Below are 24,035 nucleotides of genomic sequence, written 5' to 3'. Positions count from 1 at the left end.
GTAAACCCAGGTACCGTTTGTAGTACACTATGGGTGTCTTTGGGCGACAACTTTTTTCCTACCCGAGGGTCGAATGAGAACATGTTCTCATGAATTCTCGCCCAAACAACATGAACAAAACCTAAGAACAAATATGGCTATGGCCGAAGTAGGGAACGATTGGAAACATTAGCAGTTTATCAATTTATAGATGATTTTCTTAAGATGAAACCGAATTGGAGATAACTTTTATATATATAACAATCGTGAAAAAACACACACCTTTTGATATTGAACGTTAATTGTTTAAAAATAATTCAGATTCAATAAAATAAATTTCAGTCAATATTGTTATGCCTAATACATAAGTGACACTCGTGCCAGCATTTCTGGCATTTCTAAACATATAACTTGTGTACAGTAACGTTACATCAATATGAAAGAGATCATTGGAAATTTGTCAAAATCTATTAAACCGTTTCATCAGTATTTTTAATCTTACAATCACATTTCACGGCCACAAATAAGAAATTCAAATTGAAGCGAAAGGCTAACCTTTACTTTGCCTCCATGTTTGTTCTTCTTGCTCCCGCTTTGGAGGTAGTTCAAACTTTTCAATAGTTTACTCAACAACTGTATAGTGTAAAGTATTTAACTTGTGTTACTGAGGAAAAATTCTAATTCATCTGCTCCTGTTATAATAGATAAAAATTAGCAATTACCATTCGTCAGCGTATCTCATTGGTAAATCAAGTGAAAAACGCTATCAAAGATACTGTATGTTTTGAATTAAACACCTTTTAAAATTTGAAAAATAAGAGTCACATGTTGTGATATTAGGTCTATATCACAATATGTGACTCTTTTTTTTTTCAAATTTTAAAAGGCATTTAATTCAAAACATACAGTATCTTTGATAGCGTTTTCACAGCCACAAATAAGAAATTCAAATTGAAGCGAAAGGCTAACCTTTACTTTGCCGCCATGTTTGTTCTTCTTGCTCCCGCTTTGGAGGTAGTGTGAGATTTTGTTCCGAAAACAATGTTCTCGTTTCATGTTCATTGCATTTGGGCGAAAATATCACCAGAGAACATTGTTCTTGTATCAAGAACATGTTGCCCAAAGACACCCTTTATGACAGAGAACCTGTAAGGTACATTTTAAAAAGAGAATTTATTATGGATAATTTGATATTGCCATTCCGAGGTGTACACCAGGGTTCCCTTTTTGATCCAAAACTATATCAATCATTTGGACAATAAGTGAAGTGATTTTTAATCATTTAAATACATATTATATGTCTAAGTAATATAAAAATACAGAAAAAAATCATTTATTTTGCTTTTGTTGTCTGCACAATCAGTATCTCATTGCATGTATGGCATAGTGTCATGGATTTTTTTTTCGGGATGCAATTAATTATTTTCAATTCATAAATTATAGGTATACTTTTATATTGAAGTGAAATAAGAAGTTCAAACTTTTCAATAGTTTACTCAACAACTGTATAGTGTAAAGTATTTAACTTGTGTTACTGAGGAAAAATTCTAATTCATCTGCTCCTGTTATGCTACCATTCGTCAGCGTATCTCATTGGTAAATCAAGTGAAAAACGCTATCAAAGATACTGTATGTTCTGAATTAAATACCTTTTAAAATTTGAAAAAAAGAGTCACCTATTGTGATATAGGCCTAATATCACAACAGGTCACCCTTTTTTTTCAAATTTTAAAAGGAGCAGATCGACCTGATCATGGCTGACCAACTTCATAAATATTAACGGTTATCTCAACGACTGAAACTTACCAGAAATAGGCTACTTATTAAACAGTTTCTTTCGTTGAAGTTAAGTACTGTAACAGACATTCTTGCGAGTAGGTGACGAGAAATAAACTCACTTTTGTAACTGGGCGTTATTTTGGACGAATCGATTTGGATAGATGGCGGGAAATCAGTTCCTCGTAAACACTTTAAGGCGTTAAGAGTAGCCTCCCTTATTTATACTCTAACAATTTTATTTCAAATAGTAGATGACAGTATAGTACTGACAATTTTCTGGTAGCATAAAAAAAATAAAAATTAAAAAAATAAGCTTTGACGAAACTTCTTTTCACCGAGGCACACTTGTGAGATTAGCAATAAATTGTGTTACCGGATTTATTTATCCGTTTTCCGCCTTTGGTTTAGTTTATACTCTCAGTTTTGATTTTTTAATTTTGTTTAATTGCTTTGAAGATTGAAATAGATATTCGTTATAGTGCATTGTAATTGAAAATAATGACAAATATGAGTTTACTTTATTTCAATGATCATTAATGAACCGATTTGCTCTTGCTGTTACCATGGCGACATTGTAAATGGAGACGCCATTTTGTTTTTAGTAATGGAGGACTGGAAACACAAACTTGGTTGAATGGGACAAAACACGACATAATACAAAGATCGAGATCCTCAAACAGGAGTCAAAATGGCAACACAGACACAAACAATTAAGCGCCAAGCCGCTAGGACACACGATTATCTTTATGGTATGTAAATAATTGCAGTGACTATTTTTTAAATCGAAATGATTGCAAACGATTTGACAAGTGAGTGAAAAACATGTGAACTGCAGCAGGATGAATATTAGTAAAAAACATGTGAACTGCAGCAGGATAAATATTAGTAAAAAATCATGTGAACTGCAGCAAGATAAATGATAGAATTTGAGGCAAAGCCTATCTTAGAGTACAGCCGTTAATCCATTCTTTCGTGGGTTTTTTAACTGTTACTAAATAGAAATATGCCAAGTAAATAAAGGATTTCTAACGCCGAAAGAGTAATTTTCCCTGACCCATCAATCTTATCGATGTTGACATGTGTTTTGTTCAATCCGATTGCTGTTTTGTTCTTATTGTGTAGCGAAAAGATATTAAGCCTCTCTACACGCCTGATGATTTTCTTTTCCGTTACAATAATATCTTACTGTACAGTAGGCCTAATAACTATTAGTCCTATATATTGCACGGATGTTACATATATCTAACACGAACGACAAAAAAAAAAAATGAAAACTTTGCATGAAGTCGTTTCCCGGAGATTTTCAAAATTTCATTGTTAATAAGCAACTGGAAAGAAAATGAATTTTTTTTTTTTAGATTGTAAACTGAAAAAACTGTATAACATATTTTATAAGTGTTCCATTTTAGGTAGCGTTCCAAATGGGACTAATTCACGTACCACGTACATGATACCCGATAACGTTTGTGCGGGACAAGTATCTCCAATGGTGATGGAATGTAACTCTTTGGAATTCCCGCTGAAATGACGTTATATCGAGATAACGTCATTTGACGTCATTCGATCACCAATATAAACAATAGTCCCGCACAAACGTTATAGGGTATCACATGGTACCAGAATGAATTCCATTGGGTAGTGTCATGTTAATTGTACTGGTACTATTGTGAAAACTTGTTGCTGACCAGTAGCCAGATACTATACCTTAGTATAGTGTATAGTACCAATTGCGAAAAATAACCACAAAACTCATGTTCAGGTACATTTTTAGCTCACCTGCCCGAAGGCCAAGTGAGCTTATGCTATGGTGCAGCGTCCGTCGTCCGGCCGTCTGGCATCAACTTTTCCATTTAAACAACTTCTTCTCCAAAACTTGGAGACCTACAGTCCTGAAATTTGAGTTGTAGCATGCTGGGATGAAGGGTTACCAAGTTTGTTCAAATGAATGACCTTGACCTTCATTCAAGGTCACAGGGGTCAAATAGGTGAAAATCTACAACAGGCTTCTTCTATATAACCAAGAGGCCTAGAGACCTGAAATTGGGCCTGTGACATGCTGGGATCAATGGCTACCAAGTTTGTTCAAATGAATGACCTTGACCTTCATTCAAGGTCACAGGGGTCAAAAAGGCTAAAATCTTTAAACAACTTCTTCTTAATAACCAAGAGGCCTAGGGACCTGATATTGGGCCTGTGACATGCTGGGATCAACGGCTACCAAGTTTGTTCAAATGAATGACCTTGACTTTCATTCAAGGTCACAGGGGTCAAATAGGCTAAAATCTTTAAACAACTTCTTTTTGATAACCAAATAGCCTAGGGACCTGATATTAGGCCTGTGGCATGCTGGGATGAAGGGCTACCAAGTTTGTTCAAATGAGTGACCTTGACCTTCATTCAATGTCACAGGAGTCAAATAGGCTTAAATCTTTAAAAGACTTCTTCTTGATAACCAAGAGGCCTAGAGACCTGATATTGGGCCTGTGACATGTTGGGATGAAGGGCTACTAAGTTTGTTCAAATGAATGACCTTGACCTTCATTTAAGGTCACAGGGGTCAAATAGACTAAAATCTTTACTAAGTTTGTTCAAATGAATGACCTTGACCTTCATTTAAGGTCACAGGGGTCAAATAGACTAAAATCTTTAAAAGACTTCTTCTTAAAAACCAAAAGGCATAGGAACCTGATATTGGGCCTGTGGCATGCTGGGATCAAGGGCTACCAAGTTTGTTAAAAAAAATGACCTTGACCTTCTTTCAAGGTCACAGGGGTCAAATAGGCTAAAATCTTTAAACGACTCTTTTTAATAACCAAGAGGCAAAGGGGCCTCTAATGTGCTTAGGGATGATATAAATTCTTATTTACTCTATTTGTTAAGTATGAATCACGCATGATTACCAGATTGCAGGTGAGCGTTTTGGGCACATTGGGCCCTTGTTTATCCCCCCCTATTAAAAGTAACACCAATGCTTTTACCAATTTTTTAACCAATTACAGGTTTTGGTAACAGGCACTAAATCTAGTAGGAGCAAAAAAATGCATGGGGTTCAAACCCTGGACCTTTTGGAAGGTAGTTGGATGCTCTACTGATTGAGATACCTGAATGTCGGAAATTGTCCACAAAACCACTTTTATATACTGTCTTTTAACTATTGTTTTGTTACAGATAATCACTTTGTTGTGTCCAGCGAAAGGGATCATGCTCGTGCTACTTTCAAAGCCCACACCAGTACGGATAGGGTCGTAAGTATACAACTATTGTAACGGTTTTGGTAATCCCAAAATCATCTCCTATAACATTCGTAAAATGTATTTTAAATACTGCATTTATATAATGATGTTGATGAATAATAATAAAGATATTCATGTAAATGATGCTAACTGATCTATGCTTTATTTTTAAGAAACGTGTACCAATATACAACACTATGTTCAGTGAACTACGTCATCATCCACGTTTTCAAATGCGACTTGATGTCACTGACCCTGTACCGAAATTCATTTCCCGGCAATGGAGAGGGTATGGGGAGCAGCAACGTGAGGCTATGATCCGATACGCAACGTAGGGCATTAGTCATTGTTTAATCAAATTAAGATACTATAAACGACATTAATCAAAGGACTATGTATCGCTTGGGTCCTTTTTTGCCCCCAAATCCAAGAAATTTTCAAAACTGTTATTTAGTAATTAATTTGATGTCTTTTAAATATGATCTCTGTTTCAATAGTAATGGCTGTTTTCTAATTTTGCAGCTGTAGTTGCCATGGTATCCATTCAAAATATACCTAAATTATGAAAATGTGGAAATTTGAACAATTTTTGCCATTTTTGCTAAGTTCTTGTCTATGAAACCATAGAGCGTGTCCTTGAACAAAATTTATATTTACTGAGAATATGTATGCAGGAGAAATATAAAGTTTGTTCAAGAATGTGCTTTATGATTTCTAAAACAGTAACTAATTAGCAAAGAACAGCCAAAATTGCCAAATTTCCTCATTTCATAATTTATGCATATTTCGAGTGTTTACCATGGCAACTGAAACTGCAAAATTAGAGAACCATATTTACAATTAAATTAGGAATGTACTAAATATGTCAAATCAAATTATTTAAATACTAAAAAAAGTTTTGAAAATTTGACAGATTTTAGGGGCCAAAAAAAGGGCCCAAACCAAACATATATTGTCCTTTGTAGAAAAGTAACCACACAACTGTATTCTTCTATTCGTTTAAAATAATGTGTGTATATATATATATATATTTTTTTTTTAATAAAATGTAAAAAATGAGGTAGACATTTAAGAAATCGTATTGACAGAGAAATATACCTTTAATGAGTTTTGTATGTAAAATTTGTATGTGTTAAAATAAAAGGTTGGTATACCTGCAGATAAATCCTTTTCAGATAAAATGGGGTCCCTTTGTATAATTGGAAATGACTTTCAGGAAAAAAGTAGGGTCCTTTTCATTTTTTGGGCTTATAATTACTAATATGGGACAGCATAAATGCAAACCCTGAAGTTTGTTTTTGATTGATTTAATATTTGACTCATAACCCTTTCATAAATTATAAAAAAAAATACTAATATATTTTTCACTGTACATCATATGTGTTTACTTATTTCACTTTTTAGTTGGGTTTTTTTCACATTTTTTTTTTTTACATTTTTGACTTTCAGGTTTAATTACGATCCTTCTGTTGTTGTTCCACCAAAACACTTTGCAGATGCACAAGTAGCGGGACAAAATCGATACAAATTCTTTAAAAGGTTTGTAATTTATTTGTTCACATACAGGGATTTATTCAACATTCACTTTTATTTAGTATTTTGATTTTGATGAGAATTTACACTGTACTTCACATTTAAAAATAAATCTTAAACATTTGTAGACAATTTAGCAAAATATATAGTTCCTCTTAAATGTCATTGTAAAAGTTTTATTACTTTTACTTTATGTTGCAATTGACTGACCAAAGATGTGAGTTTTATTTTGTATTTTATTTTACTCTCGACAGACCTATGATTCCATTCATGCAGCAGATTCCTCCAGAGGTGATGCTGGCTACTGCTAGGTAAGAAAAAGAAATGAATACACTACCCCAAATAATGATGTCTCGGCACATCTCATATGATATTGGCTGTGTACACACTGAGCATATAACATCAATTCTGATTAGCTATTAAGCATTCAATTGAAAATAATCTGAATTCGAATATTACGAGTCAAGCTTTTATTAGGTCACCTGAGACGAAGTCTCAAGTGACCTATTCTAATCGCCTTTTGTCCGTCGTCGTGCATCGTATGTCCGTAAACAATTTACATTTTCGACTTCTTCTCCAAAACTGCTGAAGCAATTTCAATGAAATTTTGCACAAACCTTCTAAGGCACAAGGCCAATCAAAATTGTGAATTATATGGTCCCTACCCCCCCATGGGGCTGTGGGAGGGGCCAAAAGGGGTAAAATTGAGTAAAATTTCAAAAATCTTCTTCTCTACTCACAGATGTGGTAGAATCAAATACTCTTCATAGATAGAAAGGTCTTAAGGTCCTTTACAAAAATTGTGAATTATATGACCCTGGGGTCTCTAGTTTCCCCCTGGGGAGGGGGTTAAGTTTACTATAGTTTATATTGGGAAAACACATTTTTGCGCATTATTTGGTCATTTGTAATAGGAAATGAGTCAAATGTTGTCAGAATTATCAGTATGAGATGGCCATTTAATCCTATTAACAAATTTTCTATGACTGACCCCCAGGGGCCTTAGGGGCGGGGTCAAAAGGGGTCAAATAGGCTAAAACTTCAAAAATCTTCTTCTGAAATTCTGGAAATGGTAGAATCAAATACTTTTCATAAATAGAAAGGTCTTAAGGTCCTTTACAAAAATTGTGAATTATATGACCCTGGGGTCTCACGTTTCCCCCTGGGGAGGGGGTCAAGTTTACTATACTTTATATAGGGAAAACACATTTATGAGCATTTTTTGCTTAATTTTCATAGGAAATGAGTCAAACTTGGTTAGAATTATTAGCCTGAGATAATTTTAATATCATATCCATATTGGTCTAGGCCGGATCCCTGGGGGCAGAGGGGCGGGGCCAAAAAAGGTCAAATAGGCTAAAACTTCAAAAATATTCTTTTAAAATTCTGGAATGGTATAATCAAATACACTTTATAGGTGAAAAGGTCTTAAAGTTTGTTTATAAAAATTGTAAATTAATGACCCTGGGGTCTCCTGTTTCCCCTTGGGGAGGGGGTCAAGTTTACTATAGTTTATATAGGAAAAACATATTAATGAGCATTTTTTGCTCAATTTTCATAGGAAATGAGTCAAACTTAGTTAGAATTATTAGCCTGAGATAGCATTTTAATATCATATCCATATTGGTCCTGGCCGACCCCCTGGGGGCAGAGGGGCGGGGCAAAAAAAGGGTCAAATAGGCTAAAACTTCAAAAATCTTCTAAAATTCTGGATATAGTAGAATCAAATAATTATAGATGGAAAGGTCTTAAGTTGTTTTATAAAAATTGTGAATTATATGACCTTGGGGTCACACGTTATCCCCTGGGGAAGGGTCAAGTTTACTTTAGTTTGTATAGGAAAAACATATTTGTGAACATTATTTGCCCAATTTTCATAAGAAATTAGTCAAACTTGATTATAATTATTAGCCTAAGATATAGCATTTTAACATCCATATCCGTCCTCAATGACCCCCTGGGGGACCAGAGGGGCAGGACCAAACAGGGTCAAAATGATTAAAATTTCAAAAAATACCTCTAAGTTCACAGGTTTGATTGAAGCAAATACTCTTCATAGTCTAAAAAGTCAAATTTATAAATCACTGACCAACTTCAAGGCCCAGCATATAGTGTTTATATGTCTTTAATTTGTTTCATTATTTGTTAATATATTCTAACTCAGGTGACCGTTAAGGCCCATGGGCCTCTTGTTATGAAATAATATACATAGGAAATTTCATTAACTGTGCATGTTTCTATGAATATTATTTGGACTTGGAAGGGTCATCTCAAACCCATTAACCATTAAAGTTCGGCCAAATAAAAAAAAATCAGAATCAATAAGACAGGTTTGTTTGTAAATAAATTATATGCCGTTAACAGACAAGACCCGCTAGCTGGTCCTGATCAGCTACAGGTAGAGAGACCGCCGACACCACTTACTAAGACGGTGGAGATTCAGACAGACTACCGAGACTCGGAGGCCCAGACAGACCCATATACACCCGAGTATGTGGTCAGACCGGGCTCTGCTCCGGAGCTCCTCACACTGGCTACACTCTCCTTCGGTACGTGTTATCTGTTCGTGAAATTTACAACTTTGACTTTAATGTTGAATTTTGAAAATTGCTAATGATAATAAAAATCTTTAAAAAAAAACAAACAATAATGTTAACGGGTAGCAGGTAATATAGAGATTCAGATTAAACAATTCATTCAGTGTCAGTTATATTAGGATTTTAATTGCAAATTTTACAAAGATTTCAAGGATTGAACATGACCTTCTAAAGCAAAACATTAACAGCATTAAATCATGATATAAAATTATATTTGAGTGATAAGTTGTTACCATCCTGTTGACCATACTTCAGGGCGAGGACTGCCAGCAGGTTTAGCTGAGGTGGAAATGATTGAGCGCGCCCGAGCTAAGCGGGCATGGGAGGCGACTCTGCCACCACTAAATGATGTGTCTCAGCTGGACAAACGTCGCCGTATGATGGACGAGATGGAAAGGAAGGAATGGGCACTAAGAGAACAGGAAATTGAAAAGTAGGTCAAGGAAGTTATCACTGATTTTCTTAAAATTTCAAAAATTTTCAAATGGAATAAATGTTCCATTTGTCTTTCTGCTGTTAGCATTCTTGTCTTGAGATGTTACCTATTTCCAGCCTCAAAATTTTATTTTTTGGTAAAATTATAAAATTTTGTATTTGACCATCAGAACTCTTGTTTGCTAAACATTTTATCATATTATAATCAACTCGTTGAAACTTAATTTTTAACTCTAGGTTACAAGAAGCTAGACTTGAGGTTTTAAAGGAGCTTTTAAAGAAGCGCGAAGAAAATCATCAGGAACTGAATATCAAACGTCTGGACAAAATCTGGTAAGTATTTTACTAAATGCACTTTGATATGCGAGATATTTCAAAGGAAAAATTTTATTTGTGTTTGCTTTGTCTTTTATTTCAATGAATTTAAATATTAAATGTATGCTGCTGATAGATCTTTAATTGCTTCTAAAAATAATTTAGACAATATGATGGATTTATAATTCTGTGACGGAATTGTATATTATGCATTAAGGTATACAAAGGAAATGGGAAAAAATGTTTATCTTGCAATATCTTATAACATCTGAACAAATCTATTTGAATATCAATTCAGCAAAAATATAAAACAACATATTACTTTTAATGTCTGATCATGTTTCTTAAATTTCAGGTCAAAGAAACAGAAAGAAAAAGAGTCCAAGATCAAGAAAATAAGGAATGAACACATAAAAAGTGAGTCAACGTTACAATAGAAACAGTTTTAGATATTTTAGATTAATCATCAGAGCAATAAACTTGTTTAGATAAATTAAGTCACAATTTATGATTCAGGATTTACTCATGTAACTGATTGTTAATTCACCTGGTCCAAAGAACTAAGGTGAGCTTGTGCTATACAGTTGCATCCTCTGGGCATCTTGTTGTCAGTGATGATAATAAGGTACGGTATAAAGTCCAGTACATATCAATTTACAGAACAAATCATAAATATAGCATCTTAAATGAATGTTCATTTCATATGAGATTTTAAGAAATGAGCAAAAATTAAAACTTCGAGACAAGTTGCATAATATCTCATATGAAATTAACACAAATTTAAGATACTTTTTATCACAAATCAATACATTTCAAAGAATCTCACGTTAAAATGTATCGCGAAAATCCAGCGGTGTCTGCCAATTTGCCCTGTCATTCTCGAAATCATGTCATTAGGGCTTTTCACCATGTGGTGAAAAGACCTATTGTTTTTGTTCTGTTTTTTATTATTATTATTATTATTCTTCTACACTTTTTTTTGTGTCCAAAAGATCTTCAAAATGGTAAGAGGTATGCCAATGGCCTTATTGTTATATTGTATGGCATGAGTTGAAGGGGTGACCGCAACATTTTTAAGTAGGTCAAAAATCCAAGATGGCCGCCATGACGTCATACCTAAAAAGTCTAAAACAGCCATAACTCAAAAATCGTTTAAGATACAGCAAATATATTTGATGTTTTATGTAGATGGAATAAAAGACTAACTTTTATTCAAATACAGCAATTAGGTCAAAGGTCAAACAAAAAAGTTCGCTATTGGGTCAAAGTTCACGAATTTTTATTTTTTTGATTTTGCAAAATTTCTTTTTACATATCGATGCAGAATGTCATTCTGATGAATTTGGTGTCTTTTATTTTTCGGTAGCACTTCCAGTTAATGCTGTATGCCATTTTGAAAAATCCTTTGATCTTTGCTAAATTCCCGCCAAAATGTTTAACATTATATATTGTCGAACTGAATGACTAATATAGTCTGCTAATGTTCTCTAACATTTGATATGATTTTCATCTTCATCAAAAAAAACAAAATGGCCGCTATGACGTCATATCTTGAAATTTAAAAATGCTTATAACTCACTAACAGTTCTTTTCACAGATTTCATCCAGTAATATTTTTTGCAGATAATCTTAAGCGTAAACTTTTTCTCTCTACATGTTATTACAAAAAATGGCAACTTCCGGTTTTCGGTAAGGGTCAAATGTTAAAGGTCCTGTTTTTAACAATAAACTTGAAAACTTTTCTCCTGAAGTTCTGTAAGGTCTAGGATATTCATATTTCGTATATAAGATGTCCAGGGGATGGGCTATAAAGTCAGATACTAGGAATGACCTTGACCCATATTCAAGTTCACAGGGGTCAAATACACATATCATAAATTTCATGCAGATCTTCACTAAAACACTTTTATTCAGGGCTGAAAGTCAAGGTCATTTATTGGTTTCAACGTCAAAACCCATGCATTACCTAGTTTTTAACTTACCTGGCAATGACGGTATTGTAAAGTAAATATAGTGAAAAGCCCGCCAAATTGTCTATGACAATTTCTAGTTTTTCCTGATGTCATTTTATTTTTCTGTCTTGGCGCCACAATGAATTTCCACCCAATGAAAATCACTCCAGGTCATATTACACTAGTGACAGACCCAAAAATATTACACGGGCAAAATCTATGGATAACAGGCTGATTATGTGATGAAAATGTTTTCAATGCTTAACTCTAATTTCATCATTGCAGCAATAAGAAAGCTAACTGGTAAGAGGAAGAAGGTTGAAGGAAAGTTGGAGCGTCGAGATGTTATCCAGGATTTCTCCAACTATGGATCTCAAACTTATGCTCCTCTAACGCGCATCGGGATGTTTCTGGACCGAGGATCGGAGCAGTATGTTGTGAGGAGCCGGCACATCAATACATACCAAGGTTTGTATGGAGGGTTGGAACAAGTATGGTATGATATGGGGTTATTTGTATATATGACCTTCCAAAATTTTGATCTTGGCCACAAGAACAATAAGATTATCATATACATCTTTGATACAATTTTTCTAAATAGTGAGACTGAGTTAATGAAATGAGAATGTCTTTTAGATTATCACCCATATCTTCGTTTTTCCCTAGGTTTGATGGAACTAGAACAGTCCCTCCCGGACTTCGTTCTCAACCCAAGGATAAAGGCACCTAAACCCAAAACTGTCACCAAGGCTGGCTTCATCAAACGCAAGTACAGGAAACAGCGCGAACTCATGGACATGCATGAGGTAGGATCAACTTATCTCATTTCATTTAAATCAGTTCATTATTAATATAGTGAATACATTTGTCCTATGAGAAAAATGACTGAAATATTTAATCCGATTTTTGTGAGAAAATTTTGAGTTTTCTTCTTTTAAAAAATGCATTAGCAACAAATCTCTCAAAAAACATGTTTCAAATTTATTTATGTTTATAATTTACTATGACAGTTTTAAAACAAATATAATGGATACTTTGAATCAGCGATCTAAGATTTCTCCATTTCCAGTCCATCAAAGCAGAAAAGGCTAAAGGAGAAGAGGAAGTCAAGCCACTCCGCTTCCTACAGAAAATAGAGAAACCCATCCCTCGACCCCCGACCCCAGCCGTGGAGGTGCCACCAGAGGTAAGATTGCACCACTGTGTACAACCAGCTAGGAGATGCCTGTATTTGACACAAAGATATCTGCATTCTTTACCCCCTAACAAATACATATTATAGAAAGACAACTAGATCAAACATTGGAGGAACTTATTCAAAATTTAAATTATAAAAATATGGATAATTGTACAAATTTGAAAATGTTATAATATAATATGTCAATAATATATTTCATTTTGTTTCATTCCTTTTTGTGATTAGCATAGGATTGAAAAAATCTCATAAAGGAAAATTTGTCAAATTAATTCGTTTTTAAACAAGTAGCTGCTTTAAACATTGACTTTAATTTGTTCTCAGCAACAAAAGATGGTGGAGGTATTTACTAATTGTGTTGTTTTTCCGTTTTTGGTAACATATCCTCATTATCAACATCATGATTTATTCATCTTAAAATATCTAAAAGTTTGACTTCAACAAAACAAAATATATTCATCGTAAAAATATGCATGAGGATTTGATTGATCCATCTTAACATTTGTTACAAAAATCCATGTTTCATACAGCTATTACTAAAGCCATTCCAATATATATCATCTGATTCGGTTTGTCTGTAACTGATTATCAGGTTGTTATTTTATTTATTGCCCGAAGAGAAGTATTGCATGTTCAGGGTTTTACAAAGTGTTTGAATTCAGTTATGTTTTAAGATACACATTCTTACAAAGTTGACAGTACATACAGTTTTTTTTTCTTTCTTACACTGTGAGTGGCGTTTTGCAAGTTAATATTTATTACTTACATCACATGATAATTTCTAGGAATGCGATTGGATAACAGCCATGGTCTATTTTGTGACAGTTCCCTGTCCTTCTTGACTACAGGAGACTATACCTGACTACGGGAACTATACCAAAGTATATTCCCCGGGAATGAGCACGAGACCAAATATATGACGTCATAATGAATGTCATGTGACATACTAAATCTATTATGGCCCTTTCCCTCGGGAACAGTTCTCCTAGAGTGTTGTCTGGCGAGTCGAAGACGAGGGGACTATTCCTCGCCAGACAACACTATAGGAGAACAGTTCCCTCTGGAAAGGGCCATAATAGAATAACAGTATTTATATTCATATCAAAGAATAAATACTTTTTAACGAATGATCATATATAGATCAATATTAACAGAAGAAATATAATTTCCTGAGGGTTTTCTGTTTTTATGCCTATGTATAGCTTACACATTATAGTCAGTTATTTTTGCAGGCCAACATTTTCGTAATTTGGACCTAAGTTAGATTTAAGTGTATATATATAATTTAACAGATTCTTAATATTTCATGTATCAAAATTTTGCTGCCAAAGTGATAGCTCACAAAGTCGCGAAAATATCATATCTGTGAAAAGAAACTAATATACAGTATATTATACCTACATCACGTTGTGTTTTAAAATGCAGAAAATTAATTATACTTAGAACATAATTGTTCATATATGTGCTTCATGTTTTGAGGAAACAAAAAGCACTCTACATAGGAGTACATCATAAGGAAAATATCTGATGTAAATGTAATGAGGAAGTGCTGGAATCAGATTTGTCTTGAAGATCAACAAATAATTACGATGGAGAATGGAAAGGATGTATCATTATGGAAGAACCAATAGATTTAAAACTCAATCATTAAAGATGCTCCACCACCGACAGAGCATAAATGGCATTCATCATTAGAACAATAATTGGTGTTTAATCTTGTAATAATTAACACAAAAAATAATTTAAGATAATTTATTTTGCCTTTGGTGCATGCACAAACAGTACTTCATTCAATATAGGATATAGTGCCACGTATTTTTTCGGGATGCAATTAATGATTTTTTATATTTTCAACTTGAAGTAAAATTAGAAGCTCAAACTTTTCAATGGTGGTAATGGTGTAAAGTAAGTAACTTTTGTAACTGAAGAAAATTACTAAATCGTCTGCTTCTGTTTTTGATAGTGAAAAAATACCACTTGTCATTGGTGGAACATCCTTCATTATAGTTTGATCAGTACCATATTATTTTACAAATATTTATTGGTTATTTTGTATTCAAGGAGGAAGAAGAAAAGGAGCTGGCTATTATCTATCTACAGAAGGTCATCCGGGGTCGTGCTATACAAAACATGGTAGGTCAAACAAGACCGATGTTGTCCAGGATACAACTATATGTTGAAATATTAATTTAATACCATTTAATTTTTAATTTGAGATAATTTGAGGAGTGAAATCACTTTGCTTGACATTCAATTTTTTATCAAATTTATGATAAATCATTTCATTTAGATGATTCGCAATTTTTTTAATCCATATTCAAATTGGTTTGCACGCATAGCAACTATTTCATAGGAGAACTAACGTATTTGTAGCTTAGATCACATCAGTTACAGTGTAACTTCCCGAAACCGAACCTTCTTAAAACCGATCACCTCTACAAACCGAACATGGATGTCATGTACAGAATTAATTCCTCTTTATTAATAGTAAATAAAACCCGAAGGGTCAGGATGACCTATAGTCATCATGTTTCGTCCGTCGTCGTCGCCGTGCGTCCGCGCCGTCCGCCGTGCGCCGTGCGCCGTCCGCCGTGCGCCGTGCGTTAACTTTTCACATTTTGAACTTCTTCTCAAGTTCTACCAGTGCGATTTGGCTGAAACTTGCATGAAATGATCCTGACATGGTCCAGACAAAGTGTTGTTATTTTTCGGGTCGATCCGAAATCCAAGATGGCCGCCACAGCCGCCATCTTGAAAACACATTTTGAACTTCTTCTCAAGTTCCACCGGTGCAATTTGACTGAAACTTGCATGAAATGATCCTGACATGGTCCCGAAAAAGTGTTGTTATTTTTCGGGTCGATCCGAAATCCAAGATGGCCGCCACAGCCGCCATCTTGAAAACACATTTTGAACTTCTTCTCAAGTTCTACCAGTGCGATTTGACTGAAACTTGCATGAAATGATCCTGACATGGTCCTGACAAAGTGTTGTTATTTTTCGGGTCGATCCGAAATCCAAGATGGCCGCCACAGCCGCCATCTTGAAAACACATTTTGAACTTCTTCTCAAGTTCTACTAGTGCGATTTGGCTGAAACTTGCATGAAATGATCCTGACATGGTCCCGACAAAGTGTTGTTATTTTTCGGGTCGATCCATAATCCAAGATGGCCGCTACAGCCGCCATCTTGAAAACACATTTTGAACTTCTTCTCAAGTTCTACCAGTGCGATTTGGCTGAAACTTGCATGAAATGATCCTGACATGGTCCAAGCAAAGTGTTGTTATTTTTCGGGTCGATCCGAAATCCAAGATGGCCGCCACAGCCGCCATCTTGAAAACACATTTTGAACTTCTTCTCAAGTTCTACCGGTGCGATTTGACTGAAACTTGCATGAAATGATCCTGACATGGTCCCGACAAAGTGTTGTTATTTTTCGGGTCGATCCGAAATGCAAGATGGCCGCCACAGCCGCCATCTTGAAAACACATTTTGAACTTCTTCTCAAGTTCTACTGGTGCGATTTGACTGAAACTTGCATGAAATGATCCTGACATGGTCCAAACAAAGTGTTGTTATTTTTCGGGTTGATCCGAAACCCAAGATGGCCGCCATCTTGAAAACACATTTTGAACTTCTTCTCAAGTTCTACTGGTGCGATTTGACTGAAACTTGCATGAAATGATCCTGACATGGTCCCAACAAAGTGTTGTTATTTTTTGGGTCGATCCGAAATGCAAGATGGCCGCCACAGCCGCCATCTTGAAAACACATTTTGAACTTCTTCTCAAGTTCTACCGGTGCGATTTGACTGAAACTTGCATGAAATGATCCTGACATGGTCCTAACAAAGTGTTGTTATTTTTCGGGTTGATGCGAAATCCAAGATGGCCTCCACAGCCGCCATCTTGAAAACACATTTTGAACTTCTTCTCAAGTTCTACCGGTGTGATTTGACTGAAACTTGCATGAAATGATCCTGACATGGTCCTGACAAAGTGTTGTTATTTTTCGGGTCGATCCGAAATCCAAGATGGCCGCCACAGCCGCCATCTTGAAAACACATTTTGAACTTCTTCTCAAGTTCTACTGGTGCGATTTGACTGAAACTTGCATGAAATGATCCTGACATGGTCCCGACAAAGTGTTGTTATTTTTCGGGTTGATCCGAAACCCAAGATGGCCGCCACAGCCGCCATCTTGAAAACACATTTTGAACTTCTTCTCAAGTTCTACCGGTGTGATTTGGCTGAAGCTTGCATGAAATGATCCTGATATGGTCCTAACAAAGTGTTGTTATTTTTCAGATTGATGCGAAATCCAAGATGGCCTCCACAGCCGCCATCTTGAAAACACATTTTGAACTTCTTCTCAAGTTCTACTGGTGCGATTTGACTGAAACTTGCATGAAATGATCCTGACATGGTCCTGACAAAGTGTTGTTATTTTTCGGGTTGATCCGAAATCCAAGATGGCCGCCACAGCCGCCATCTTGAAAACACATTTTGAACTTCTTCTCAAGTTCTACCGGTGCGATTTGACTGAAACTTGCATGAAATGATCCTGACATGGTCCTGACAAAGTGTTGTTATTTTTCGGGTCGATCCGAAATCCAAGATGGCCGCCACAGCCGCCATCTTGAAAACACATTTTGAACTTCTTCTCAAGTTCTACCGGTGCGATTTGGCTGAAACTTGCATGAAATGATCCTGAGATGGTCCTGACAAAGTGTTGTTATTTTTTAAGGTTGATCCGAAACCCAAGATGGCCGCCACAGCCGCCATCTTGAAAACACATTTTGAACTTCTTCTCAAGTTCTACCGGTGTGATTTGGCTGAAGCTTGCATGAAATGATCCTGATATGGTCCTAACAAAGTGTTGTTATTTTTCGGGTTGATGCGAAATCCAAGATGGCCGCCACAGCCGCCATCTTGAAAACACATTTTGAACTTCTTCTCAAGTTCTACCGGTGCGATTTGGCTGAAACTTGCATGAAATGATCCTGACATGGTCCCGACAAAGTATTGTTACATCTCTGGTTGATCACAAATCGAAGATGGCTACCATGACACTATATCTAATTAATTTCCTATATGTTAAGGCCCTTGGGCCTCTTGTTTGAAATAAAATTTGTTGAAAGAAATTGAAAATGATCCTGACATGGTCCTGACAAAGTGACACCATATATAATTAGTTTTACTATTGCCAAGGTAGTCAGATGACCGTTAAGGCCCTTTGGGCCTCTTGTTTATTTAGTAAATAAAACTTCCCAAAACCAATCCTTCCCAATTCCGAATACCGTACCGATTTTAAGATCGGAATAGTCGAATGTAACTAAAATACACTTCTGAAAACCGGCCTTACCTGAGCGACACCGATAGCTTGCATTGAGGTCTGATCAACAGACCGTGAAATACACACGTACCTGTATCCATCGTTGTCGCAGTCCATGTCCTGGGGCATGTATACAGGTGTTAAAGCTATAGGTATATGTACACGGTAATTATACCGGTGATGGTGGTGTAATTATTTAAATATGTCAATTGTTTAGATATTTCATGAAGGTCTACCACGTGCACTGGCGGTTTGTTTACTGTAGGAAAACAGTTTCATATTCAATCTTGATAGTCTCACGGGTTATTTATTTACATATGAAGTTGTCAGATGATATAAATAATCTGTATGAAGAAGTCGAAGCCATGCATTGTTTTAGACGATGACCATGTCATATAATGACCGACATCAACTCATCATCGCGTAATTAGACCACATTTACTTAATTTGGTTCTTGACGTAACCGGAAGCGATGGGCTGTATGTAGGTTAGGCCTAATGCAGACGAGAACATCCCCAAGAACAATCACGCAACTAACTACGTTTATAAGCTGTAAAAAAGTCGAGATTGCTGTAATCCATTCCTTTTGAACGTATGATTCTCTCTTTTGTGATAACATTTACATTAACAATCAATATCGGACGGTTATAACGAAAACTAGGCATACAGGCAGTACAGTATAGTGTAGAAAACGACTTCCGATCAATTAAATCTGGATCGTAATGATCGATATTTGGTTCACTTCTCCAAAACGAACCCTCTCTAAACCGGCCAAAATTCTATGCACCAACCATGATTGGTCGGGAGGTTCCACTTTATTATAAAACATCGTCCTGTTTAAATTGTCCAAGGAAAAATAAAATAAATACAAAAAAAAAATATTGTCCAAGTAAACATGTCTACAATGCTATATATGCTGTGCTTGTGTAAATGTCTGAAGTTTATTTTTGTTGATTAGATATTCGAAGGAAAGGAGAAGAGGACAGAACTAATAAAGGAGCTGAGAAGCACACATGCACTTCAGGAAGCTGAACAGACTGTGAAACACCAGGAGAAACAGGCAACACTGGCCCTACAGCGACAGAGGAGACTACACGAACACAAGGTTAATATCAGTATGGACATTTAATGTACCAAGTAAAAATGTTTCAAAGAGTTCTAGTGTGTAAATTTTTAAATTGGAAAATACATGTTATTGTGTCAACATGTAATAATTTAGTTTCCAGGGCGAAGGAATGGATCAGAGTGTTAATATATTCTTAGTGGTCAATAATTTAAGTTAATTGTTATTGAAACTTTAATAAATTATTTGCATTACAATTTTCTAAGTCAGAAATATTAGGAAAATATATTCACAATGATTTTTGTGGTCTTGGGTCCATCTGTGTAGTAAATTTTATATGGATTTGAACTTTGTTATGATTTTTTGTAGAAATTTTATGGTGACACATGTTTGAATTTTGTATTCCTCAGGAGTTCTTGGTGGATGAAGCCATGAGTCAGCTAGAAGGGTCAAGTATGGGAGATACGTATGACTTCCTCAGCAAGGAACTGATTCGTCTTCAGGAAGAGAGGAGGATTCACGCCTTCTCTATGCTGGCCGAGCGTCAGCGCAGAATCAGAGAGGCTGAGGAAAGTGGACGACGGCAAGTGGAGGAGAGACGAAGGAGAGAGGAAGATGAAATCTTCAAACAGGTCAGTCAGAGAATATTTTATAAATATCAATATTATCTCTTGTAATGGTGTGCAGCATCATGAGATTATATTCAAAAAAAATATTTTCAATTAGACAAAAACACTTAACTCATATCAAAATTAAAAAACATTATTACACTTTGAGATATCCTGGCCTCCTCAAAATCATTCCTACCTACAGGTGTAAGGTGTGGAGTCCTTATTTCCATAGTAATACAATTATCAAGCATACATACTTAAAGCCAATCAAATATTATTTGTACAGTTGTTTGTTTGTGTTTTAAATCAAGTTTTGAAATATATAAGAAGTGATATATAATTCATTTTTTTTTTGGAATTAAGAATAAGATCCGTTTTGATTGTAGGCTGTCAAAGTTCACCAGAATTGTGTGGACACCTATCTGGAGGATATCATCCTAGGATCGATTGACAACACCGCTGATATTCAGGCTCGTAGTGAAATCAGCGAGAAGGCCACTATAATTAATGACATTGCTTACGAGATGGAAGACAAGTAAGTTGCCCTGGATATTGGTTATACATGTATGTTATTAAATGTGAAAAATTCTACAATAATTATCAGTCAACGTTGATAATTGGCCATATGATTCAAATACGGGTATATCTTGCTAACACACAATTATAAGTTCCACCACATGATTTATAAACCAAATTTAGATATTACATCCATGGCAGTGGATTGTTATATAATTATCTATATGATGCTAGATATTTTGTGTAACCTTGATATTATGCTACGTTTTCACTTCTGAATTATCCGGATGTTTGTACAGACGTACCCAGCTCCAGTCTGAGGAGATCGTGGCTGACCTCGTCCACTGCTTCCTCATCCCGGAGGTCCAGAAACAGGACATGAGGGAAAAGGGTAGGTTATACCTCCTTAGACACTGTACTAAACTCAAAAGGGTAGGTACAACTCCTTAGACACTGTACTAAACTCAAAAGGGTCAGTACAACTCCTTAGATAGACACTGTACTAAACTCAAAAGTGTAGGTACACCTCCTTAGACACTACTAAACTCAAAAGTGTAGGTACACCTCCTTAGACACTACTAAACTCAAAAGTGTAGGTACACCTCCTTAGATAGACACTGTACTAAACTCAAACAGAAAGAGATATGGATGCACTTTATAGGTAAACTTAAAAAGCATAACATAGTGAAAAAGGCAATCACATTATCACATCATAAGTTCATTATGTTGGGTTTGGAGTGGCAATCACATTATCACATCATAAGTTCATTATGTTGGGTTTGGAGTGGCATAATAAGTGTATACTATAAAATCAATGGATTTTATCGTCAATAGGAAATCCCAGAAAGAAATGGCGGCGAAAAATGTACAGACATAATAAAAATTCAAATTAAAGATTGCAAAATGAAATCAGGGAAAAAGTCATTATACATAAAAATGCCAAATTAAGTTGGTTTACTGGGTATTTTCATATAGCAAAGCTCGAAATAAAATTGTAAACTGAATAAATGAAAATCTAGTAGCACTGCTAAACATTTGTTACATGTGTTATAGTGAGACGTGATCAAAGACGGTACCTGGTAGCCGCACACAAGGAAATCGTCAAGAATGGAGAGGAAATTATCGACATGAATGCCAAACCATCAAAAACTGCCCCGAGTGTTTCTGAAACTCCGTCACAAGAGGAACAGAAGTAAAATGTATTATTGTATGAACTGTCAATCCATCCAATCATGATGTTACAAAAGTAGGCTTTATTCCAAGTGCAAGGTAATGATGGAGACAGCCGGATTATCTCCCCTTTTGCCTTGCTTGCTGACGTTATTTGATGTAATTGTACATACTGTAGGTATGGAGCACTTGTAAAGGTCATACAGCACATGTCATTAGATTGAAGACTTTGTTTCATTATTACTTTTGATGGCCTTGAAGTGTTACTGAATTATTGAATCCCTTTATGAATTAAAGATTAAAATACAAACTGCTGATTTCTCTAAAATAACGTTATGGTTTGTGTCCATTCGGTACATATTTCTTGTGTCATTCTTAGGAAGTTTTACGTTTTTATTTTTAGTTCAACAAAAATAAAAAATGAAAAATATATGGAAAAACTAGAGTGAATGAAGTAGATAAACCATTTGTGATGGTGAAGGGATGACCAGAGGAATTTTTCGTTTAATATTGAATTTTTGGAGTATACATATCCATGTCTATTTGTCATAGAGTGTGTTCGCAAAATAAACTATTTCAACTTATCTAGATAAACAGGCTTCAGGCTTCATGGGCTCTATCTCAAAAGTATTACCATATTCCGTCCATATCTTTTATATACTGGTGAATCTGGAGAATCCGTCCATTATATTTATGACTCAAAAAACTGATTTAGTATTTATTGAATCATTTAATATCTACCTTATATCATGTTGTTGGTTTTTTTCAATGTCAATTTATATATGGGCCATACAAATTACTTTATCTGCATTTTCAGTTATGAAATGATAGTCTGCAAGCAAGAAATACCCGTCATGTTGATGTATATATGTAAATAATCTGACAACCCTATCTGTGATATTGGTTTAGATACATCCTTGAATGACCTTCTGATGGTTGATGACACTATGTCATCCCCAGAAACATCTTGGTCACAAACTGTCTTATTGTATCTATAAACCGTAAATATTAAATTATGTGAAAACAAAAATGTGTTCTTTCATTATTTATATACAGCATTATGTACAATGTAATTCGTTTTAACAGTTATCTGCCCTGTAAGTATATGTATTGATTTTAGTATTCACTCTGATGTACAAACTAGAAATAAGCGACTGGTGTCAACACACAAGGACAGATAACTGTTTGACTATATATGGTGTGCTATAATCTTCAAATCTAATTATTTGAGAATTTAACTAGCTTCTTATGTCATCTATGGTCTATATATATATATTCCAGAGCTTTGAAGATGATCTTCATACATTTTGGGTGTCAGTTATGCCGTCATATACTTCACTTTGCCTTAGTTAGTTTATGTAAACAGGATCAGAACTTAATACCACTTTTTGTAAACTATACATTAGACAAAGGGACAGGGGTGAGTGTTCAACTGAATTAAGGCCAAAAGTGATGGGTGTCAAGAGAGATGTTAGGAAATTTACACAAACTCTATTAACCTTCCTCCAAGGATGTTTCAGGCCAAATTTAGGTACAATCCATGCAGAACTCAATGACTAGTATAGCGATTTAAAGGAAATGTTGACGGACGGACGGACACAGCACCTTCGGGCCAGGCCCCGATTTCTCGCACAGGGGGCCAACTCAATGAAAATGGCCGTTGTCATTCATTTTTGTAAATGGTGGATGGACTGATGAGTATGTATGACAGTCATGTGATTTTTTTTCAAAAAAATACGAGATTTGAAAAATTATTAAAAAATCGGATATTTACTATAAAACAGGTAAATATCCCGAATTTTTAATAATTTTTTCAAATCTCGTATTTTTTGAAAAAAAAATCACATGACTATCATATATACTCATCAGTCCATCCTCCAAATACAAAAAATGTATGACAACATCCATTTTCATTGAGTTGGCCCCGTAATTTCTCGAAACAAACTTAAGTCAACAAGAGGCCCAGAGGGCCTGTATCACTCACCTGGTTTGTAATGTCAAGTAATGTTCTGAATACAGGTTCATTGTTTTTCCTGAAGGAAAATTGAATATTTACCTCTGCTTCCCCTATTGGGAACCACCCCTCCTGCCTCCAGGGGACCAGAGCCAAAATTTATGCAAACTTTGTTCCTCTTTCCCCAAGGATGTTTCTGGCCAAATTTGGTTTCAATCCATGCAGAATTCTAGGACTAGTAGCGATTTATAGGATTTACCTCTATTTCCCCTATTAGGCCCCGCCCCTCCTGCCCCTATGGGGTCAGAGCAAAAATGTATACAAACCATGTTCCTCAATCCCCAAGGATCTTTCTGGCCAAATTTGG

General features: G+C 35.3%; 1 protein-coding gene across 2 annotated transcripts; it reads left to right on the top strand.

Annotated features, from left to right (window-relative positions):
- Nucleotides 1-2,334: 2,334 nt before the first annotated feature.
- On the top strand, nt 2,335-22,744 carry LOC138317237 (cilia- and flagella-associated protein 91-like). 2 transcript variants are annotated; one of them, XM_069258790.1, is made up of 19 exons: nt 2,335-2,507; nt 4,927-5,003; nt 5,165-5,322; nt 6,441-6,530; nt 6,779-6,835; nt 8,889-9,073; nt 9,377-9,554; nt 9,794-9,889; nt 10,227-10,288; nt 12,109-12,291; nt 12,490-12,629; nt 12,893-13,009; nt 13,343-13,360; nt 15,080-15,151; nt 19,313-19,459; nt 19,828-20,049; nt 20,415-20,563; nt 20,844-20,935; nt 21,598-22,744. In XM_069258790.1, the coding sequence occupies exons 1-19, from the start codon at nt 2,447-2,449 to the stop codon at nt 21,738-21,740; spliced, it is 2,247 nt and encodes a 748-aa protein (XP_069114891.1). In that variant the 5' UTR covers nt 2,335-2,446; the 3' UTR covers nt 21,741-22,744. The 2 variants fall into 2 exon arrangements, with proteins under 2 accessions (XP_069114891.1, XP_069114892.1); XM_069258791.1 differs by lacking the exon at nt 13,343-13,360.
- The last annotated feature ends 1,291 nt before the right edge of the window (nt 22,745-24,035 follow it).

Source organism: Argopecten irradians, chromosome 3 (assembly GCF_041381155.1).
Source record: "Argopecten irradians isolate NY chromosome 3, Ai_NY, whole genome shotgun sequence".
In the NCBI taxonomy this organism is placed as follows: domain Eukaryota; kingdom Metazoa; phylum Mollusca; class Bivalvia; order Pectinida; family Pectinidae; genus Argopecten; species Argopecten irradians.
The sequence above is the reverse complement of the archived record's forward strand: the minus strand, read 5'-3'. Positions and strand labels throughout refer to the sequence as shown.

Coding starts and splice junctions, on each gene's coding strand:
- LOC138317237 (XM_069258790.1), top strand. CDS start 2,447: ATGGCAACACAGACACAAACAATTAAGCGCCAAGCCGCTAGGACACAC. Junction 9,555..9,793: donor AGAGAACAGGAAATTGAAAA/GTAGGTCAAGGA, acceptor TTTTAACTCTAG/GTTACAAGAAGCTAGACTTG. Junction 9,890..10,226: donor AAACGTCTGGACAAAATCTG/GTAAGTATTTTA, acceptor CTTAAATTTCAG/GTCAAAGAAACAGAAAGAAA.